The 22,075-nt window shown below is 49.0% G+C and overlaps 1 protein-coding gene across 3 annotated transcripts in view; it reads left to right on the top strand.

The window, feature by feature from the left end:
- The window catches only part of LOC146075865 (uncharacterized), a 90,881-nt gene that overhangs the window by 57,262 nt on the left and 11,544 nt on the right, over positions 1-22,075 (top strand). For 2 of the 3 annotated variants that reach the window (XR_014473643.1, XM_083185530.1), the window contains exons 4-6: positions 4,467-4,835; positions 9,028-9,138; positions 13,927-14,013. Coding sequence is in view for 2 of the 3 variants with exons in the window: in XM_083185530.1 (XP_083041656.1) it covers positions 4,467-4,835; positions 9,028-9,138; positions 13,927-14,013 (567 nt within the window). In the remaining variant the exon portion in view is untranslated. The remainder of the gene's footprint in view (positions 1-4,466; positions 4,836-9,027; positions 9,139-13,926; positions 14,014-22,075) is intronic. The other variant, XM_083185531.1, reaches the window with a different exon arrangement.

Here is a 22,075-nt window from a genome sequence, read left to right as displayed (position 1 = left end):
TCCGGTAATTAAGCGAGGTTTCCGGAGTCCAGACGGTTGGCGTTCCCGGACTATACAATGTCCCTGAACCGCGCTGCCACTAGTGATTAGAGGTTAGGAGATGCGCCGGGTGGTGGGTCTGAGTCGGGACATGGGGACAGTGGCATAGCTACTCAGGGTGCAGGGGATGCAACTGCTATGGGGCCCATGTTTCTTGGTGGAGGAGGGGGAAAGGACCCCCTGCTGCTGCCTGGAGCCTCTCTGGGGTGGTGGGGGAAATCAGGAAGAGGAGACGATACCTGGATGGAGGAGGAACCACTGATGTCACTGCTCTGAGCCACACCATCAAGGAGAGGAAGGAGTAGACTGTTCTTGGCAGACCCATGGAAGGTAAGCCTCCTCTCAGTCTGTACCGCCATATGATGCTATTCTTTCTCTCTCTCTCTCTCTCTTTTTTTTCTCATGAAGCCTTCTTTTTCTCCCTGACCACCCCTCTTTCCTGCTCTTTCTTGCCTCACTTTTTATCTCTCTTTCCCCAAGACCCTCTTTGTCTCTCACTCCCCTTACTATGGTCTTCACCGTCCATTGTAGTGACAGCAATGGAGTGGTGGGCGGGCCAGTTCAGTATTTTGCTATGGGGCCCACAGACTTCTAGTTATACCCCTGCACGGGGAGATAGCCGCTGCGCAGACCTGGCTGCTCATCGGCTATTTCAAATCTCGCGGTTCAGCAGCCAATCAGGAGTGGTGGCTCCTGATTGGCTGCTGAACCGGGGGATGGCGCGAGATTTGAAATAGCCAGCAAGCAGTCAGGTCCGCGCAGCGGCTATCTCCCCGTGTACCGGGCGGTGCTCTGATATAGCCGGGCTGTTACCTGCCTGCCGATAACACTGTACACTGTATGCCATGGGACTACCACACACCCACACTCACACTTTCTGCGGTACCCTAGATGCAGTGGCACGCACCCACTGTGCACTGGCAGCACCACAGATCAGCCCACAGTCTCCCCCCACACTAAAGAATCGGGCACACACAGCCGACACTTGAGAGCGCTCCTGGGTAGTGCTCTGTCGCAGGAGCTTCTGCCCGGGAGTTACGCCTCGTATAGCAGGCGGTCTGTGGTGCCGGCATGCAGGACCGCCAACTTGTCTGCTCGGCACCTGGACGCAGACGCGTCGGGGGACTGATTATACGTCGAGGGACTGAGTCCAGCCCAAGCAAACAGTGTGAGAGAGTATTAAGGTACCTACAGTACTCCTATATTGGGGCAACTAGGACGCCAGACCCCCTTCCCAGGACTCACCACAGCTTAGGGGTTACCTCTTTACAAGCGGACTGATTATTTATACAGCACATACTCAGCCTATTGAAATTGAGACATTATTATCCTTTTGCACCAGTGAAAGTTACCACTGTTTATATGGGGTATGGGTGAAAACCGGACCAGGACAAAACCCCCGAACTGGACAAACTCTGCATTTTGGGGGGTGTCCTGTCCGGGGGTGTCCTGTCCGGGGGGCTGCCTGTCACACCTGTCACCAGGTAGAGGAGGAGGGGTAGAATAAAGTCTCCCTGTATGGTCCGGGCATGTAGCAAAAGCCGGACGGTCCGGACCACACGGGGAGGCTGTAATCTCCCCTCCCCCATGTCCCTGGTGATAGCTATCACAGGGACCCCCCCGGACAAGACACCCCCTGGACAGGACACCCCTAGAACGGACCCTACAAGCTCCGGACTGCAGATTTTGATGTCCTGTCCGGCGGTCCGGAGTGTAGTCCGGTCCGGTTTTTACATAGTCCCGTTTATATGTAACAGATACATTTTCAATAAACATTTTTTGCCATAATATACTCTGTAGCAGCACAACGTTTACTGCACATACAGACCTCATTACAGGGACTCCATATCTCTGACAAAGCACACACTGTTTGGCAGCGCTGTACATAATTTTTTCATTATCTACAACGTAAAGGGGTTGGGACACCCTTTAAGTATACAGTAGCAGCGCCACAACACACTATAGCATCACGGGTAAGCGCGGTGTTAGACTACAATCCTGTTACCTGTGTGCCGCCTGCTGAAACTCCCCCTTGGCAATGAGAATTAATAATATCCCCCCCAGGCAATGAGCATTAATAATATCCCCCCCCCTTGTCAACGAGTATTAATAATATCCCCCCCCTTGGCAACTAGCATTAGTAATATTCCCCCCCCATTGGCAATGAGCATTAATAATATCCCCCCCTTGGCAATGAGCATTTATAATATTCCCCCCTTGGCAAAGAGCATTAATAATATCCCCCCCTTGGCAATGAGCATAAATAATATCCCCCCCCCCCTCCCCTTGGCAATGAGCATTAATCATGTCCCCCCCCCCCTTGGCAATGAGAATTAATAATCCCCCCCCCTTGGCAATGAGCATTAATAATACACCCCCCCCCCCCCCTGGCAATGAGCATTAATAATATTTCCCCCCTTGGCAACAAGCATTAATTATATTCCCCCTTGGCAATGAGCATTAATTAAACTCCTCCTTGGCAACAGGCATTTGTTCTCCCCCTTGGCAACAGACACATGCACTCCCCCTGGGCAATATGCATTTGCACCCAGTGGCATTGAGCATGAAGGCCCTGGCATCGAGCATGAAACACTATCAATTAACATGTAGGTAAGCAATACTTATATGGCATAATATCTAATAGGCATTAAGGTGTGTGGTGCATGTAATGGGCATCACAGTGGGTGGCATAATGTGTAATGGGGATAACGGTGTTTGGGATAATGTGTAATGGGCATTATGATATTTGGCATAACATGTAATGGCCATTAGGGTGTGGCATAATGTGTAATGGGCCTTATGGTGTTTGGTATACTGTGTAATGGGCATTATGGCATGTGGTATAATATGTAATGGTTGTGTGACATGTAATAAGTATTACGGTGTAAATTTTCGGCGCGCGCGCCTTCGCCGCCCTGTTTAAAGAGAAAAATAATTAGCCCTGGCATGGCGTGTAATGTGCATTATGGCATGTGGTATAATATATAATGGGTGTGTGACATTGATAGGCATTACGGTGTAAATTTTGGTACGCACTGTCCATGTTATCCCTTTTTTTTAAATTCCAGACATAACATGTAATGGGAATAATGGTGTGTGTGGCATAATGTGTAATGGGCATTGCAGTGTGTGGCATAACATGTAATGGGCATCGCGGTGTGTGGCATAACATGTAATGGGCATCGTGGTGTGTGGCATAACATGTAACGCGGTGTGTGGTATAATGGGTAAGTGGCATTACGGTGTGCAAAATCAAGAAAAGACTTGAAGCAAAGGTTAAAAAAAAACATAAGACGGGTCAAGGGGCGGAGCTGGGGGCGGTTCAATGGGTGGACTGTGGGTGTGTCAAAGGGCGGGCCACTGTCTGGAATCTCTCAACACAAAGGTGGTAACCCTAAGCCCAACATTTCCTGGGAGTGCCCACAAAAATGTCAGGTCCCCTGCTAAACATCCATTTGCTCGCCCAGAAGTTGGCGTTATAGGGCTCGGTAAGCAGCGAATTTATGCTGCTTAGGGACTCAACTTGAATCCAGCACTTTATTGGCAAATCAGTGGGCCTTAAAGTGCAAATCTGTCACACCCACTGTTGTGGAATTCGCAGATCACTTCATCTCAGATATTGGGCAGTATTCAATGAAAATATTCACGGCGTGCAGCGAATTCTGTTTAGGATTCGCTGCACGGTCGCCGTGTTTCGGAGCCTCGCTGTCGCCCTGCTATCCCCCTATTCAACGTCGCAGGGGCTCGCTGCCCCTGACGGCGAGTGTGAACCCCTGCGGCGTAGGACGGTGGCAGGCAGGGAGATGGAAGTCTCCCTGCCTGCCCCAGAACGTATCTGGGGGGGAGGTGGGCTCCCCGGGAGCCAGGCAGCACAAGCTGCCCCCCAGGAGAGCCAGCAGGGGACCAAATATGCACTTCTTCCGATCGTGCATATGTAATGATCGGGAGCAGTGAATAAATGAATATGTAATGAGCGTATCTCTGCTCCTTGCCCCCTGCTGGCTGCTCTGTGTAAAAAAAATATTTTTTTTAAATTAAATATATATTCATGTGCAATAAGCACATGCCCCTTCACAGAATACAATTCCTGATTTTTTTACACCAAATGTAAAACAACAACAACAACTTTATTTTAAAAGTTCACTTTCCACTTCACCATGAAAAGATGGCGATTTGCTACACGGTGACACAGCGAAAATCACTTAGAAAGACGTCGAGAAGTGCACGGTGATTCGCTTTCTGACCCAAAAAATCACCTTCCAACGCGAAAATAGCACAAATTCGCCGTGAAACAGGGCGAATTATCCTCATTGAATACTGCCCATTAAATTAATGATGTTATATACTGACCACTTATTCTGAACATTCATTGAATGCTGTTGTTTTTTACCTCTGTTATTGTTCTATGTCATATTTTATCTTTCTAGATTCACCGTCCTCATCATATTTTACTGTACAGCAGCCAAATAGCATCACAGCTGACACAAAAGGTTCTGTGACTCTCAGCTGCTCATACAGATATTACAGAGACAGAGACGTCCTGTGGGTCAGTGCTTATTGGAGAGTAACCAGCCCAAGTGGCCCCTACGCCTACCACCCCTACCAGGAAATGGTCCATCCCAGGTATAGGGGAAGAACAGAGATACAGGGATTAGCAGACCTCCGCATACAGGGGGTGCAGAGAAAAGACAATGCCACCTACTACTGCTTTCTGGTGCTCAAGGTGTGCAGAAGTAATAACACAGATCCTATGGAAATAGCTGCACGTGGAGAAGGAACCAGACTGATCATAAGAGGTAACAATACAATTACTGATAATAGGTATAAGTTAATGATATAGTTATAATGGATGTGCTGTATGTGATCCACCTTCATACACATGGCTGATAGATGGGTTCATGCTTATAAACGTTCCATAGAAGCAGTATTCAAAATTTACACGCACCTACAGTATATAGCAGATGTTAAGGTGCCCATACACCATACTTGCCTACCCTACCGGAAGGGCCGGGAGGCTCCCGAAAATCAGGTCCCCCTCGCGGCCCCCCCGGGAAGGTGGGCAAGTCTCCCGCATGCCCCGCAGAGCTCCGCAATTGTTGTGGCTTATTCCCAGCTAACTTGTGAATTTATGTATTAACTTACTTTTTTCATCATCTTCAAAGTCGTATCTTGCGTAGCTATTCGGTTCAACAGTTCTGAGTGAGAAGCCCGGAGAGGACAGCTGAATCTTCTGGTCAAGGGGCGGGGACAAGGCTGATGACTCAAAGCCCCGCTCCCTACTTGCGGACCCACGAATGGCGGAGTTTGCATGGATAGGGGGTGGGGCTTTGAGTCATCAGCCTTGTCCCTGCCCCCCGACCAGGAGAGTCAGCTGTCCTCTTCGGGCTTCTCCTGGAGAGGCAAATTCAAAAGTCGGCAAGTATGCCATACACTAGAAAGATCTGTGATATTAAGATTTCCATTAGAACTTCCCGTCAGTCCTGGACAAAACATTTTACGCAAAGAGCACATTTGGACAAAGATTTATCTTAAGATTTCAGTAAATATGTCGACTTTGATGTTATGCTGGGAAATTATCCAGGCTGAGCTGTGCTGCCAGCGTGGGCTCCCCCGGAGATTTCTGTGCATGCCACTGACATGTAGGTGTGTGCCCGTCATGGCTCCCCCACAAACATGTCGATCTCCCCATGTGAGCACAAATGCTCCCCTGCCAATCGCACAAACACCCAACGCCCGGATAACCAAAATCACCCAAACACCCAGTGGAGACAAGAGGCGGCAGTGGAGGGGGGGGGGGGGGCGGCATTGCCGTCAGCAGCAGCCCCCCTCCTGTACTGAAGTTGGAGCAGCCGCTGTTTATAATAGATGTATTTGTAGTGTACAGATATGATCCTATGATTAATACACCTTTTACACTGACTCTATTTCTGGGGATAATGCTGGGGTGACCTGGGTCAGCCTTAGTGTAAATGGACCAGGGTCCAAAGATCTGACAATACAGCCCAGGAAATGCTCCGGATTGAAGACCTGTATCAAGGGGCAGTGTAAACGGGTAACCCGGGACCCATTTACATCAAAGGGAGCCCATACCTCATGTGATTAGTCCATAGGTTGGCAATGGGCCACATACAGTCTCTGCTGCTGTCTTCTGTTTTATGCAAACAGCAGCGATGCCGGGGCAGTAGCGGGGGATACGGTCATTGGGTCACCAGCAAGTAGGTAGACAAGCATTAGGTCGACATGCAGGAAGGGCTTAAATAGAGTGCTGAGCGTAGCGAGCCATGCTAGGGGGGTGGTACATCTCGGTGTCCATGTCGAAATGACATGTGCCGACATGCGGTATTTCATGCCCTACCATCAACTAGGGCGCGGTGGGAGAATGAAATAGTGTGCCAAGCGCAGCAAGACACCGTGCCCAAAGCATCAGATCACAGTCGCTACTCATCTGCTTGTGGATACAGCTGTCACCGTCAGTGCACATGTACCAGCCATATTCCTGGTGCAGGAGCTCTGCCTGCAATCAGATGGATCTGTGTGTGTACAACCACACCCAGGGCACACCCTCAGAACACTAGCCTACAGTACTGGCCACACTGTTACCGGGCAGCTGTGATCATTCAGCCACAAGTTGGGATGAGCCTGAGATGCATTGGTGCATGCGCTAGATACTGCCCCATGCGCTAGGTACTGCCCCATGTCTGACCATGTACTATGTACTGACCCATGCGCTAGGCACTGACCCATGTGCTAGGTACTGACCCATGTCTGACCATGTACTATGTACTGACCCATGCGCTAGGTACTGACCCATGTGCTAGGTACTGACCCATGTGCTAGGTACTGACCCATGTACTATGTACTGACCCATGCGCTAGGCACTGACCCATGTGCTAGGTACTGACCCATGTGCTAGGTACTGACCCATGTGCTAGGTACTGACCCATGCGCTAGGTACTGCCCCATGCGCTAGATACTGCCCCATGCGCTAGGTACTGCCCCATGTCTGACCATGTACTATGTACTGACCCATGTGCTAGGTACTGACCCATGTGCTAGGTACTGACCCATACACTAGGCACTGACCCATGTGCTAGGTACTGACCCATGTGCTAGGTACTGACCCATGTGCTAGGTACTGACCCATGCGCTAGGTACTGACCCATGCGCTAGATACTGCCCCATGCACTAGGTACTGCCCCATGTCTGACCATGTACTATGTACTGACCCATGCGCTAGGCACTGACCCATGTGCTAGGTACTGACCCATGTGCTAGGTACTGACCCATGTGCTAGGTACTGACCCATACACTAGGCACTGACCCATGTGCTAGGTACTGACCCATACACTAGGCACTGACCCATGTGCTAGGTACTGACCCATGTGCTAGGTACTGACCCATGCGCTAGGTACTGACCCATGTGCTAGGTACTGACCCATGTGCTAGGTACTGACCCATGTGCTAGATACTGACCCATACACTAGGTACTGACCCATGTGCTAGGTGCTGACCCATGCGCTAAACACTGACCCATGCGCTAGGTACTGACCCATACACTAGGTACTGACCCATGTGCTAGGTGCTGACCCATGCGCTAAACACTGACCCATGCGCTAGGTACTGACCCATACACTAGGTACTGACCCATGTGCTAGGTACTGACCCATGTGCTAGATACTGACCCATACACTAGGTACTGACCCATGTGCTAGGTACTGACCCATGCGCTAGGTACTGACCCATGTGCTAGGTACTGACCCATGCGTTAGATACTGACCCATACACTAGGTACTGACCCATACACTAGGCACTAACCCATACACTAGGTACTGACCCATGCGCTAGGTACTGACCCATACACTAGGCACTGACCCATGCGCTAGATACTGGCCCATGCACTAGGTACTGACCCATACACTAGGCACTAACCCATACACTAGGTACTGACCCATGCGCTAGGTACTGACCCATACACTAGGCACTGACCCATGCGCTAGATACTGACCCATGCACTAGGTACTGACCCATACACTAGGCACTGACCCATACACTAGGCACTGACCCATGTGCTAGGTACTGACCCATGTGCTAGGTACTGACCCATACACTAGGCACTGACCCATGCGCTAGATACTGGCCCATGCACTAGGTACTGACCCATACACTAGGCACTGACCCATACACTAGGCACTGACCCATGTGCTAGGTACTGACCCATGTGCTAGGTACTGACCCATGCGCTAGGCACTGACCCATGCGCAAGGTACTGACTTATGCGCTAGGTACTGACCCATGCGCTAGGTACTGACCCATGCGCTAGATACTGACCCATGCGCTAGGTACTGACCCATGCGCTAGGTACTGACCCATGCGCTAGGCACTTGACAATGCACCATTATTAAAAATCCCTAGAGCCATCCCCAAATAAGATCCGTCCCAATACATAGTTATTGGTCTCACTCTGGGGCCTATTTCTGAAAATAAACTTGTCCCCAGAAAACACATTTGTCAGCTCTTACTTGGGTCTTCCTTGTGGGTATTAATACATTTGGTTACACATAATCAGTATTTCTCTTAAGGTCCATACACACAGGGTGACTATGCCCAGCATGTATGGACAGCGATGATTGTTTTCATCGCTGGGGGGAAAGCCGCTCAGTGCATACACACTGAGCGGCTTTCCCCCTGCCCGGCGCCGATGGAGGGGGGGAGGACGGCGTTGCATAGTGCAACGCTAAGCAAAGCCGTCCTCAATGCCGCTCATCTGCTGGCATTACCAGCAGATGAGCTGCTTCCCCGGCGATGTTGCGGGAGCGCGCAGCAGCGCTCACCGCTCATCCCCGGGGCATACACACTGGGCGGCTTTGAGCTGAAAGCTGATCAAACTTGCTGTTTTGAGCGGCTTTCAGCTCAAAGTGGGCCTTAACTTTCCTTAAGGAAGCTATCACAGCCATCTCACTGGATTGTATTTGATATAATCTGTTACAGAATTTGAGCCACCTCATATAGGATTGTATCTTCTTGTGATCATCCGTTCTCTCACTGGGCTGGTCGTTATGCTCATCCTCGGTGGGATCCTGCTTTACTCCCAGAGAAAAGGTAAGATGACTGACTGATACTATGGGGGAAATTTACTAATATGAAAAACCTAGTTTTTCGTATTAGTATTTTTCCTACGACTGCATACGGGTGCCGGACGGCTCCCCGACAGTCGGGATTCCGACAGTCATTCCTCCGACGTCGGAATCCCGACTGCTCCCTTGTGGGGGTCCACAACCCCCATAGAGGGAGAATAAAATAGGTGGCAAGCGCAGCTTGCCACCGTGCCCGCAAGGGGCTTCATTGCGCTCCCCACCCTGTGCAGTCGGGATTCCGTCATCGGAGTACTGACTGTCGAAATCCCGACTGTCAGAGTAATATACCACACCCCTGCATACGACTGTTTCAGTCGTATGCAAAGTCGTGTTCCGGAGGGGGATTTACAAAGCAGTCATATACGACTGCTTTTGTAACCCTCCGATGTCATAGTAATTCGTATTAGCTGGCCGTATATACGGCTGCTAATACGAATTAGTAGAGGCAGTCTGCACGGATCAGTCAGATCCGTGCAGGCTGCAAGGTGTAAAAAAAATGAAAAAAAATAAATAAATACAAAAAAAAACGGCGTGGGGTCCCCCCCACAGCTGTAACCAGCACCAGGCTGAAAGAGCCGGGTCCGGTAACTAAAAATCAGGGAACCCGACAAATAGGGGTTCCCCGATTTTTAACAACCAGCCCCAGGCTCCAGGTCCGGGGCTGGTTCCCAAAATACGGGGGACAAAATGACTAGGGGTCCCCCGTATTTTAAGAACCAGCCCCAGGCCAAACCAGCCAGCAGGGTAATGCCACAGCCGGGGGACACTTATTATATAAGGTCCCGCAGCCAAAACATTAACCCTACCGACCAGTCAGCCTGGCCAGGGGTCCTGGGGGAGTGGGGACCCCCCCAATAAAGGAGTCCCCCCCTCCAGGACTTACCTGACCAGGCTGAAGCCTGGTGCTGTCCTCGATGCCCCTGGGTGGTGGGCATCGGGCTGATACTGGTGTAAAAAAATAGATGAATAAACTATTGTTTTAAACTGTGGAACTATGAGTCCCAGCAAGCCTCCCCCGCAAGCTGGGACTTGGAGAACCACAAGTCCCAGCCTGCGGGGCATTAAAGGGCCCGCTGGGTCTTGTAGTTCCACAGTAAAAAAAATAGTTAAATAAATACACACTGACACATATGAAAAATAAAAGTTTAATACATACATTACACAAACACACTGATACAGATGGCGCGGGTCTTATTATTGCCGCCTGGACGCCATGGCGGAGGTTCTGGCGCATCGATATTTTTATGGCGCTGGCGTCCTTTAAGCGACATGGTTGCTCGCCATGTAATACAATCTGCCACCACTGGGTGGCTAATGCTCCATCAAGATACAGTCAGAGTGATTCCTCCATTCGCCGTATGGAGCGCGCTTACTATACTGTATGAGAAGCTCGTGCGCGATGAGACGCTCATGCGCGATGAGGTGCTCGTGGGAAATGATAAAGTACAGTACAGTACAGTAAAGTAAATTAAAATGAGACACTAGTGAACGTACAGTACAGTACAAGTGAGCAAATGGAGGAGGCGCTGAAGTCAAAGTGCCTCCTGCCTTTCCAGAGTTGGACGGTATCGACTTGCACTAAAATAAAGTACAGTACTACAGTACATGACAGCACTAATCTATGAAAGGACAAACTCAGACAATCCATGAAAGAACTACAGGTATCAGACGCTGGCGGGCCGTCCTCGGGGTTCTCGCCAGGGGGGCGTCTCAGAGGCTGCAGGGGTACTGGTTTTGCCATCACATCCTGCCACGGGTTACATGACCGTACAGTAGTCTAGTGGTTAGCTGCGCGGCAATCCAAGCAGGAGGCCCGAGTTCGATTACGGAGGGGAGGGGGTTGTAAGATAATTTTGATGTTTATTTATGTATTCATTCATTCATTTATTTATTTATTTATTTATTTATAAATGCACAGTAATCAATAAATCTAGCGTAGACCACTAAATGTGTACTGAAGGATTCACAAGCCGAGTCCTGACAGACCAGACTTCACGGAGGTTCAGGCGCATCTGCGGCCGAATCTAGATAGTACACTCGGGAGATTTAGCCGCTAATGCGCCTGAACCTCCGCGAGGACCAAGAGTTACAGTATGAGTTGAAGCGTCCAGTGCGAGGTTTGCCGGGGGTGACTGGTTTAAGAAAGCCCTGTTTCACACGCTGCAATACTGTATTGTCTCTTGCAAGGAGTAATGAAGTCAAGCGCCTCCTCCCCTCCCCCCAGGGGTGGAGGGGGTCGGCTAATACAGGTCATTACACTTCAACATCTCCTGCAGAGCAAAGAATCCACGAAGGGGCGGGCCGTGCCGTCCTCGGGGTTCTCGCCAGGGGGGCGTCTCAGAGGCTGCAGGGGTACTGGTTTTGCCATCACATCCTGCCACGGGTTACATGACCGTACAGTAGTCTAGTGGTTAGCTGCGCGGCAATCCAAACAGGAGGCCCGAGTTCGATTACGGAGGGGAGGGGGTTGTAAGATAATTTTGATGTTTATTTATGTATTCATTCATTCATTCATTTATTTATTTATTTATTTATTTATAAATGCACAGTAATCAATAAAACTAGCGTAGACCACTAAATGTGTACTGAAGGATTCACAAGCCGAGTCCTGACAGACCAGACTTCACGGAGGTTCAGGCGCATCTGCGGCCGAATCTAGATAGTACACTCGGGAGATTTAGCCGCTAATGCGCCTGAACCTCCGCGAGGACCAAGAGTTACAGTATGAGTTGAAGCGTCCAGTGCGAGGTTTGCCGGGGGTGACTGGTTTAAGAAAGCCCTGTTTCACACGCTGCAATACTGTATTGTCTCTTGCAAGGAGTAATGAAGTCAAGCGCCTCCTCCCCTCCCCCCAGGGGTGGAGGGGGTCGGCTAATACAGGTCATTACACTTCAACATCTCCTGCAGAGCAAAGAATCCACGAAGGGGCGGGCCGTGCCGTCCTCGGGGTTCTCGCCAGGGGGGCGTCTCAGAGGCTGCAGGGGTACTGGTTTTGCCATCACAACTGCTGCTCCTCCTCCTCCTGCCACGGGTTACATGACCGTACAGTAGTCTAGTGGTTAGCTGTGCGGCAATCCAAGCAGGAGGCCCGAGTTCGATTACGGAGGGGAGGGGGTTGTAAGATAATTTTGATGTTTATTTATGTATTCATTCATTCATTTATTTATTTATTTATTTATTTATAAATGCACAGTAATCAATAAAACTAGCGTAGACCACTAAATGTGTACTGAAGGATTCACAAGCCGAGTCCTGACAGACCAGACTTCACGGAGGTTCAGGCGCATCTGCGGCCGAATCTAGATAGTACACTCGGGAGATTTAGCCGCTAATGCGCCTGAACCTCCGCGAGGACCAAGAGTTACAGTATGAGTTGAAGCGTCCAGTGCGAGGTTTGCCGGGGGTGACTGGTTTAAGAAAACCCTGTTTCACACGCTGCAATACTGTATTGTCTCTTGCAAGGAGTAATGAAGTCAAGCGCCTCCTCCCCTCCCCCCAGGGGTGGAGGGGGTCGGCTAATACAGGTCATTACACTTCAACATCTCCTGCAGAGCAAAGAATCCACGAAGGGGCGGGCCGTGCCAGACGCGCTTCCAGAGCTGGCGGGCCATCCTCAGGGTTTTTTCTATTGGAATACAGTGTGTACAGTATTTTGTAGAATGATATTTAATAAAACTATACAGTACAGTATGTCCTAGCGATTTAGTATCTCCAAACTCTTTTAAATAAAGTTTTGGGCGCATGATGAAAGTCATGTGTCTAGGACCCCCGCGCCGAAATTTTGCGTCACCTGTGCTTTATTGTACTGTATGCTGTGCACCACTGCATTGTACAGTACAATGGCGGAGCGCAGAGAGGGCCCGTACAGCACCCGGGAGCTGAGGCACCTTGTGCGCTGGAGAGACAGGACTCTCTCCAGCAACAAGGAGAAAATGAAGGCCTACAGAAAGGCCCGCAGGGCTATCCTTAGGGACACTGGCCGTCAGCGGTCTATCCGCTCCTTAGAGCGGCGCTGGAGTGACCTGGTCAGGAGGGATCCTGAGAGACTTCAGGCCATCAGGCGCTGTAAGCACAGTACTGTACAGTATTTTGTAGGAGACTGGTCCCACGTTTCTACAGTACGTGTATCCCCCTGGTAACTGGAGATACTGTACTGTAGCGCAAAGCTGCAACGAATAATGTGGGACTTGATAATTACAGTATGACATGAAATTTAAAATTAGTTTTTACACAAATAGGGACACACCTACTGTAAATACAGTAGGGGCACAGTACAGTTTTTCATGGTCTGTACCGAGGGGGGTACAGGGAGGGGGGGTTGGCGGCTCTAGAGAGCACCGTCGATATGGTCTGTGTGGGCCCTGGGCAGCAGACCATATCAACGGCGCACTTTCATGCACCCTCCCCCCCCCCGTTAGCGGATTTATTCCGCATTTATTTACTGTAGCTGGTACAGATCGTGAAAAACGGTACTGTACTGGCTAAATCAGTACAGCAGGAGGGTATGTGGGGGCCCCCTGATGTGTGGGAGCCCGGGGCGTCCGCCCCTACTTTAATCCTCCACTGTCCCACGCACTGTAATACCAGTGTGGTTCCGCCATGTGTATCCTATAATAATACAGTATTTGGGGTGCCATGTACAGTATTACCAGTGCGGCCCTCCATGTGTACAGTATCATACTGCACTGTATACTGCAATAACACTGTACCCGGGGTTACAATATTTGTCACAATGTTTTTTTTTAATATACAGACCTGTCCCGCCAACGTCGGAGGGAGGAGAGGCGGAGCCACCCCCTTGGCACTGAGGAGACAGAGGAGGAGGAGCAGGAGCCAGGCAGTGAGTACAGAGGTACAGTACGGGATGCGGTCATAATGTCGAATGACATAATGTCGAATGTCAAAATGTCGACACCACAATGTCAAATGTGTAAAAATGTCGACATGGGTTAATGTCGACATTTCAAAAATGTCGACTGTCATAATGTCGACTGGGGTTATGTCGAATTGCTCTTTTGGGTTTTTTTTGGTGCCGACATGTGCCGACAGGCGGTGGTTCATGCCCTACCATCCACTAGGGCGTGGAGGAGGTTATTAAAGCTGTGGCGAGCGAAGCGAGCCACCGTGCCCTAAGCATCGCGAGCGAAGCGAGCGATGCGAGGGTCCGATTCACTATGTCAACAGTGTCCATGTCGACACTGTTGACATTTCGGGCCAAAAAAACCCCAAAAGAGCAATTCGACATAACTACAGTCGACATTATGGCAGTCGACATTTTTGAAATGTCGACATTAACCCATGTCGACATTTTCACACATTTGACATTGTGGTGTCGACATTTTGACATTCGACATTATGTCATTCGACATTTCAATCCACACCCCCTCCATCCCTCCAAAAAAGGAAAAAAAAAACCCCAAAAAAATACAAAATTCCAAAAAGCAAAAAAAAAAAAAAAACTTGTGTGTTTTGTTATCATGGTTTTCATCGTTCTGTGTCGTGGTTACCTTTTTCCCCACTGCGTCCGATATTTTCCTTCAGCAGGCTTACTGTATAGTACCTCGGTGTGTGTCAGTGTTCCAAAGTAATGGTAACCCCCTCCATCCCTCCAAAAAAGGGAAAAAAAACCCAAAAAATACAAAATTCCAAAAAGCAAAAAAAAAGTTGTGTGTTTTGTTAACATGGTTTTTCTTGTTCTGTGTCGTGGTTACCTTTTTCCCCACTGCATCCAATATTTTCCTTCAGCAGGCTTACTGTACAGTACCTCTGTGTGTGTCAGTGTTCCAAAGTAATGGTAACCCCCTCCATCCCTCCAACCCAAAAAAATACAAAATTCCAAAAAAAAAAAATTTGTGTCTTCCTCACCTTGTAACCTTTTCCCCACTGATTGGACTACTGTACTGTACAGTATATCCCTTGTCGCACATGTGCTGTCAATAAAGAGACAATACTACAGTAGTGAACATACAGTAAACCCTTTTATGTACAGCATAAATTAAAAATAAAAAATTACAGCCGTTGGAAGGCCACCGTAAAAGCATGGTCCACGAGCTGGTGCATGGTGGCTTCTACGTTGGCCATGGTGCGATGGAAGTTTTCTGTTGGGGAATAAAAAGGATACTGTAGTATTACTGTACGATACAGTAAGCAAAAAACTACTGTACTTTAAGAAACATACAGTACTGTACTGTAACTACAGTACAGTATAGAAACATAGGGGAAAAAGGGACCTTTTCATTTCCCTACTATCCAATTACAGTACACATGGAGTTGGATATACTGTACTGTAAACCCGAAGCGTGGCGAGCACACGCGGATTCGTTAAAAAGTACAGTATTCCACGCTCTATCGTGGGGCGCCACGCTTCGGGCTTGGCCAGGTTTACAGTACAGTATATCCAACTCCGTGCGTAGTTCGATAGTAGGGAAATGAACAGGTCCCTTTTTTCCGATAAAATTCTACGTACTGTATGTTAAAATGGACTCAGTCCATTTTAACATTGCATCCTATGGAAAAATAGGGACGATCGCGTTGGTTGCATCACATGCGATTTGGTCGGATGTGATGTGATCGACGAGATTATCGTGTCTGCCTAAATTTAAGGTCACAAAAATCTAAAGGTCACAAAAATCTAGAGGTCACAAAAATCAGCATTCCAGTTACTACTGTACCTACAGTACAGTGCAATATGATTTACCTCTGGATACTGGGTCCTCGGGGAGAGGATGGCTGTTTGCCACAGCTCTGCAGACAAACCGAATCATCCGATGGAAAAGTGGCCAGAGAAGCCGCAGCCTCTCACGGTTGTCTGTGAAAATGCAAAGTACAGTACAGTGAAAAACTGTAGGTTTGTTTGCAGAGGTCACGCTGCGCAGAGCCAAGGACGCCGCCCCCCGCAGGACGCCGGACATCCCTCCCGACGCCCACCGCTCACCGCCACAGCCCGCCCGCCCCCCCGACAGGAGTTTTTTTTTTTTTTTAATGGGGAGCCAATCCCGGGATCCCGGGAATCCCGGGATCTGGCATTTTTCAATCCCGAATCATGGGATTGAAAAAATGCCCCGGGATTGGCCACCCTAGTCGCCATGCTGGGAGGAGAGGGGAAGTCGTATGGACAGTATAATCCATGTACAGTAGCCCCTTTTTCAGTGACTCCATGCTGTCTCTGTCCCAGATGAAATCAGAGTAATGTACAGTACTGTACAGTACTTACCAGCTGCCACTGGCCTGGGGTGGGATGGTTCGGTTGGTCTGCGGGGGCGGGGGCGGAGGGTCATGTGGATGGGTGGGACTGCAGAAAAGAACAGAAAAAGAGGTTAGTTTGCAACATATTGTAATTTACTGTACAGTGTTATGGTCACCAAAATCTATTTTGGCTGAGGCATCCAGATGTGCCACATGGTTGGACCCCAGATACAGTACAGTAGGTACCGTATAAGGTACACACAATGACATGGACCCTTTTTCCCATACAATTCTACTGTACTGTATGTTGAATCGTATGGAAAATCGCATCGCATACAATTTGGGCGCATGTGATGCGATGCGATAATCACATTGAATCGGATTGTACTGTATGCCTTAAATTAAGGCATACAGTACAATCCTACAATAATATCGGGCGTGCAGATACAGCATTACACCAGTACTGTACAGTACCTACAATACTGTACTTACCGACCGCGCTTGGACTAGGCTCCGGCAGGGTGGCGGCGAGGGTGGCCCTCTCCTCGAGGTGGGGGGGGAAGCTTTCAGATGCTGCAAATGTACAAAAAAGACGAAATAAAGACACTGTACAGTATAATCTCAAGCAGGGGTGTTTTTCAACAGGCTCCAGCAGGAACTGATGCCCTTATTCTGCTTCCTACAGTAGATGGACAAACCCATGTGCACTGCAGGGGAGGCAGTGCAAAATGACACACCCAAATCTAACTGCACAAGTACTGTATAGTAACACTGCCTCACCAGGGGCCAGATTCTATAAGCTTTAAAAGTGATAAGTTTCACAGTGATAAACAGCCAGCCAATCAGCTCCTACCTGCCATGTCACAGACTGTGTTTGAAAAATAACAGGCAGGAGCTGATTGGCTGGCTGTTTATCACTGTGAAACTTATCTCTTTTGAAGCTTATAGAATCTGGCCCCTGATGAGCACATGGGTTTGTCCATCTACAGTAAGAAGGATTTTGCCAGAGAGTGAAGCAGGTGTTACACAGTACACATGTCGGTCCCACAGATACTGTACTGTACTATACAGTATTTTCCGTTACACAAGGTGGACCCACAGTTACAGTACTGTGCATTATATGGCACACATGTGGGCACCACAAGTACTGTACTGTACTTTGCTGTACAGCAGGGACGGACAAACTGGTCCTCAAGATCTACCAACGGTCCAGGTTTTCCATATCACCAAGCTGGAGCACAGCTGCAGTCATTACTACAGTACAGTAACTGTCACATTTTCAAACCTGCTGCATTCATTCCTACTATACAGATCCACGGGTTGCCTGAAAAACATGAACTGTTGGTACTGTAGATCTTGAGGAAAGGTTTGGCCACCCCTGCTGTACAGTATGTACAGTACTGTACAGTATTAGAGGGTTCACATGGTGGGCCCACAGATGTGATTAAGTACACATGTTGGGCCCACAATTACTGTAATATCCGGTACATGTGGTGTGCTGTTGTACAGTACAATACTGTACTTACCATCTGCACTGGGCAACTCCTGCTCCTCCTCCTCCTCACTGGTATCAATTACCAGGCGTCCTGTGTGTAAAAGATGGAGTACGTATCAAGTATCGTCATACAGTATACAGTTAAATAATAGTAGAAAATAGTGACCATAACAATGATTACCACTATCAGAGCTGTCCGGGCTCTGCTGCGACTCCTCCAGCTGGGTGGGGGCAGAGGTGGCCCTCTCCTCCTGGGTGGCGGCAGGGAGGCTTTCTGGAGCTGCAAATGTAAAAAAAAAAAGGACAAAATAAAGAGGCTGTATCGTGCAAGCAGGGGTATTTTTGAACAGGCTCCAGCAGGAACTGATGCCCTTACTCTGCTTCACTCTCTGACAAAATCCTCCCCACAGTAGATGGACAAACCCATGTGCACAGCAGGCGAGGCAGTGCAAAATGACACACCCAAATCTACTGTACAGTACATACTGTAATTCTCTCTGCGCAAGTACAGTAACACCTGCCTCACCTGCAGTGCACATGGGTTTGTCCACCCAAGAAGGATTTTGTCAGAGAGTGAAGAAGAACAAGGGCCTCAGTACATGCTGGAGCCTGTTCAAAAATACTTTCCGGTACAGATGGTGAGAGCCCTGGTGTTATACTGTACAATACTTACCATTTGTGCTGGGGACCTGCCCCTCCTCCGCCTGCTCTTCCTCCTCCTCCCCCACGTCCGTGTCTATGACCAGACGTCCTGTGTAGAAAAAAAGTGTAAAAAAAAAAAATAACATTAATACAGTAAAGTAATGTACAGTAGCACAGTACAGTATACTGTACTGCCAGATAATAGTAACTGTAACAATACAGTAAGAATGATTACCGCTGCCAGAGCTCTGGCTGCCCCCTTCGGGGTCACCCTCCTCCTGCTGCATTTCGGCGGGGAGGCTTTCTGGAGCTGCAAATGTAAAAAAAAAAAAGGACAAAATAAAGAGGCTGTATCGTGCAAGCAGGGGTATTTTTGAACAGGCTCCAGCAGGAACTGATGCCCTTACTCTGCTTCACTCTCTGACAAAATCCTCCCCACAGTAGATGGACAAACCCATGTGCACAGCAGGCGAGGCAGTGCAAAATGACACACCCAAATCTACTGTACAGTACATACTGTAATTCTCTCTGCGCAAGTACAGTAACACCTGCCTCACCTGCAGTGCACATGGGTTTGTCCATCCAAGAAGGATTTTGTCAGAGAGTGAAGAAGAACAAGGGCCTCAGTACATGCTGGAGCCTGTTCAAAAATACTTTCCGGTACAGATGGTGAGAGCCCTGGTGTTATACTGTACAATACTTACCAACCGCGCTCAGAGACTCCTCCTCCAGCTGGGTGGGGGCAGAGGTGGCCCTCTCCTCTTGGGTGGCGGCAGGGAGGCTTTCTGGAGCTGCAAATGTAAAAAAAAAAAAAGGACAAAATAAAGAGGCTGTATCGTGCAAGCAGGGGTATTTTTGAACAGGCTCCAGCAGGAACTGATGCCCTTACTCTGCTTCACTCTCTGACAAAATCCTCCCCACAGTAGATGGACAAACCCATGTGCACAGCAGGCGAGGCAGTGCAAAATGACACACCCAAATCTACTGTACAGTACATACTGTAATTCTCTCTGCGCAAGTACAGTAACACCTGCCTCATCTGCAGTGCACATGGGTTTGTCCATCCAAGAAGGATTTTGTCAGAGAGTGAAGAAGAACAAGGGCCTCAGTACATGCTGGAGCCTGTTCAAAAATACTTTCCGGTACAGATGGTGAGAGCCCTGGTGTTATACTGTACAATACTTACCAACCGCGCTCAGAGACTCCTCCTCCAGCTGGGTGGGGGCAGAGGTGGCCCTCTCCTCTTGGGTGGCGGCAGGGAGGCTTTCTGGAGCTGCAAATGTAAAAAAAAAAAGGACAAAATAAAGAGGCTGTATCGTGCAAGCAGGGGTATTTTTGAACAGGCTCCAGCAGGAACTGATGCCCTTACTCTGCTTCACTCTCTGACAAAATCCTCCCCACAGTAGATGGACAAACCCATGTGCACAGCAGGCGAGGCAGTGCAAAATGACACACCCAAATCTACTGTACAGTACATACTGTAATTCTCTCTGCGCAAGTACAGTAACACCTGCCTCACCTGCAGTGCACATGGGTTTGTCCATCCAAGAAGGATTTTGTCAGAGAGTGAAGAAGAACAAGGGCCTCAGTACATGCTGGAGCCTGTTCAAAAATACTTTCCGGTACAGATGGTGAGAGCCCTGGTGTTATACTGTACAATACTTACCAACCGCGCTCAGAGACTCCTCCTCCAGCTGGGTGGGGGCAGAGGTGGCCCTCTCCTCTTGGGTGGCGGCAGGGAGGCTTTCTGGAGCTGCAAATGTAAAAAAAAAAAAGGACAAAATAAAGAGGCTGTATCGTGCAAGCAGGGGTATTTTTGAACAGGCTCCAGCAGGAACTGATGCCCTTACTCTGCTTCACTCTCTGACAAAATCCTCCCCACAGTAGATGGACAAACCCATGTGCACAGCAGGCGAGGCAGTGCAAAATGACACACCCAAATCTACTGTACAGTACATACTGTAATTCTCTCTGCGGAAGTAAAGTAACACCTGCCTCACCAGCAGTGCACATGGGTTTGTCCATCCAAGAAGGATTTTGTCAGAGAGTGAAGAAGAACAAGGGCCTCAGTACATGCTGGAGCCTGTTCAAAAATACTTTCCGGTACAGATGGTGAGAGCCCTGGTGTTATACTGTACAATACTTACCAACCGCGCTCAGAGACTCCTCCTCCAGCTGGGTGGGGGCAGAGGTGGCCCTCTCCTCTTGGGTGGCGGCAGGGAGGCTTTCTGGAGCTGCAAATGTAAAAAAAAAAAAAGGACAAAATAAAGAGGCTGTATCGTGCAAGCAGGGGTATTTTTGAACAGGCTCCAGCAGGAACTGATGCCCTTACTCTGCTTCACTCTCTGACAAAATCCTCCCCACAGTAGATGGACAAACCCATGTGCACAGCAGGCGAGGCAGTGCAAAATGACACACCCAAATCTACTGTACAGTACATACTGTAATTCTCTCTGCGCAAGTACAGTAACACCTGCCTCACCTGCAGTGCACATGGGTTTGTCCATCCAAGAAGGATTTTGTCAGAGAGTGAAGAAGAACAAGGGCCTCAGTACATGCTGGAGCCTGTTCAAAAATACTTTCCGGTACAGATGGTGAGAGCCCTGGTGTTATACTGTACAATACTTACCAACCGCGCTCAGAGACTCCTCCTCCAGCTGGGTGGGGGCAGAGGTGGCCCTCTCCTCTTGGGTGGCGGCAGGGAGGCTTTCTGGAGCTGCAAATGTAAAAAAAAAAAGGACAAAATAAAGAGGCTGTATCGTGCAAGCAGGGGTATTTTTGAACAGGCTCCAGCAGGAACTGATGCCCTTACTCTGCTTCACTCTCTGACAAAATCCTCCCCACAGTAGATGGACAAACCCATGTGCACAGCAGGCGAGGCAGTGCAAAATGACACACCCAAATCTACTGTACAGTACATACTGTAATTCTCTCTGCGCAAGTACAGTAACACCTGCCTCACCTGCAGTGCACATGGGTTTGTCCATCCAAGAAGGATTTTGTCAGAGAGTGAAGAAGAACAAGGGCCTCAGTACATGCTGGAGCCTGTTCAAAAATACTTTCCGGTACAGATGGTGAGAGCCCTGGTGTTATACAGAACAGTACTTACCAACCACGCTCGGAGACTCCTCCTCCAGCTGGGTGGGGGCAGAGGTGGCCCTCTCCTCTTGGGTGGCGGCAGGGAGGCTTTCTGGAGCTGCAAATGTAAAAAAAAAAAAAGGACAAAATAAAGAGGCTGTATCGTGCAAGCAGGGGTATTTTTGAACAGGCTCCAGCAGGAACTGATGCCCTTACTCTGCTTCACTCTCTGACAAAATCCTCCCCACAGTAGATGGACAAACCCATGTGCACAGCAGGCGAGGCAGTGCAAAATGACACACCCAAATCTACTGTACAGTACATACTGTAATTCTCTCTGCGCAAGTACAGTAACACCTGCCTCACCTGCAGTGCACATGGGTTTGTCCATCCAAGAAGGATTTTGTCAGAGAGTGAAGAAGAACAAGGGCCTCAGTACATGCTGGAGCCTGTTCAAAAATACTTTCCGGTACAGATGGTGAGAGCCCTGGTGTTATACTGT

Source organism: Crinia signifera, chromosome 4 (assembly GCF_055691185.1).
Source record: "Crinia signifera chromosome 4, ASM5569118v1, whole genome shotgun sequence".
Classification (NCBI taxonomy): Eukaryota; Metazoa; Chordata; class Amphibia; order Anura; family Myobatrachidae; genus Crinia; species Crinia signifera.
The sequence above is the reverse complement of the archived record's forward strand: the minus strand, read 5'-3'. Positions and strand labels throughout refer to the sequence as shown.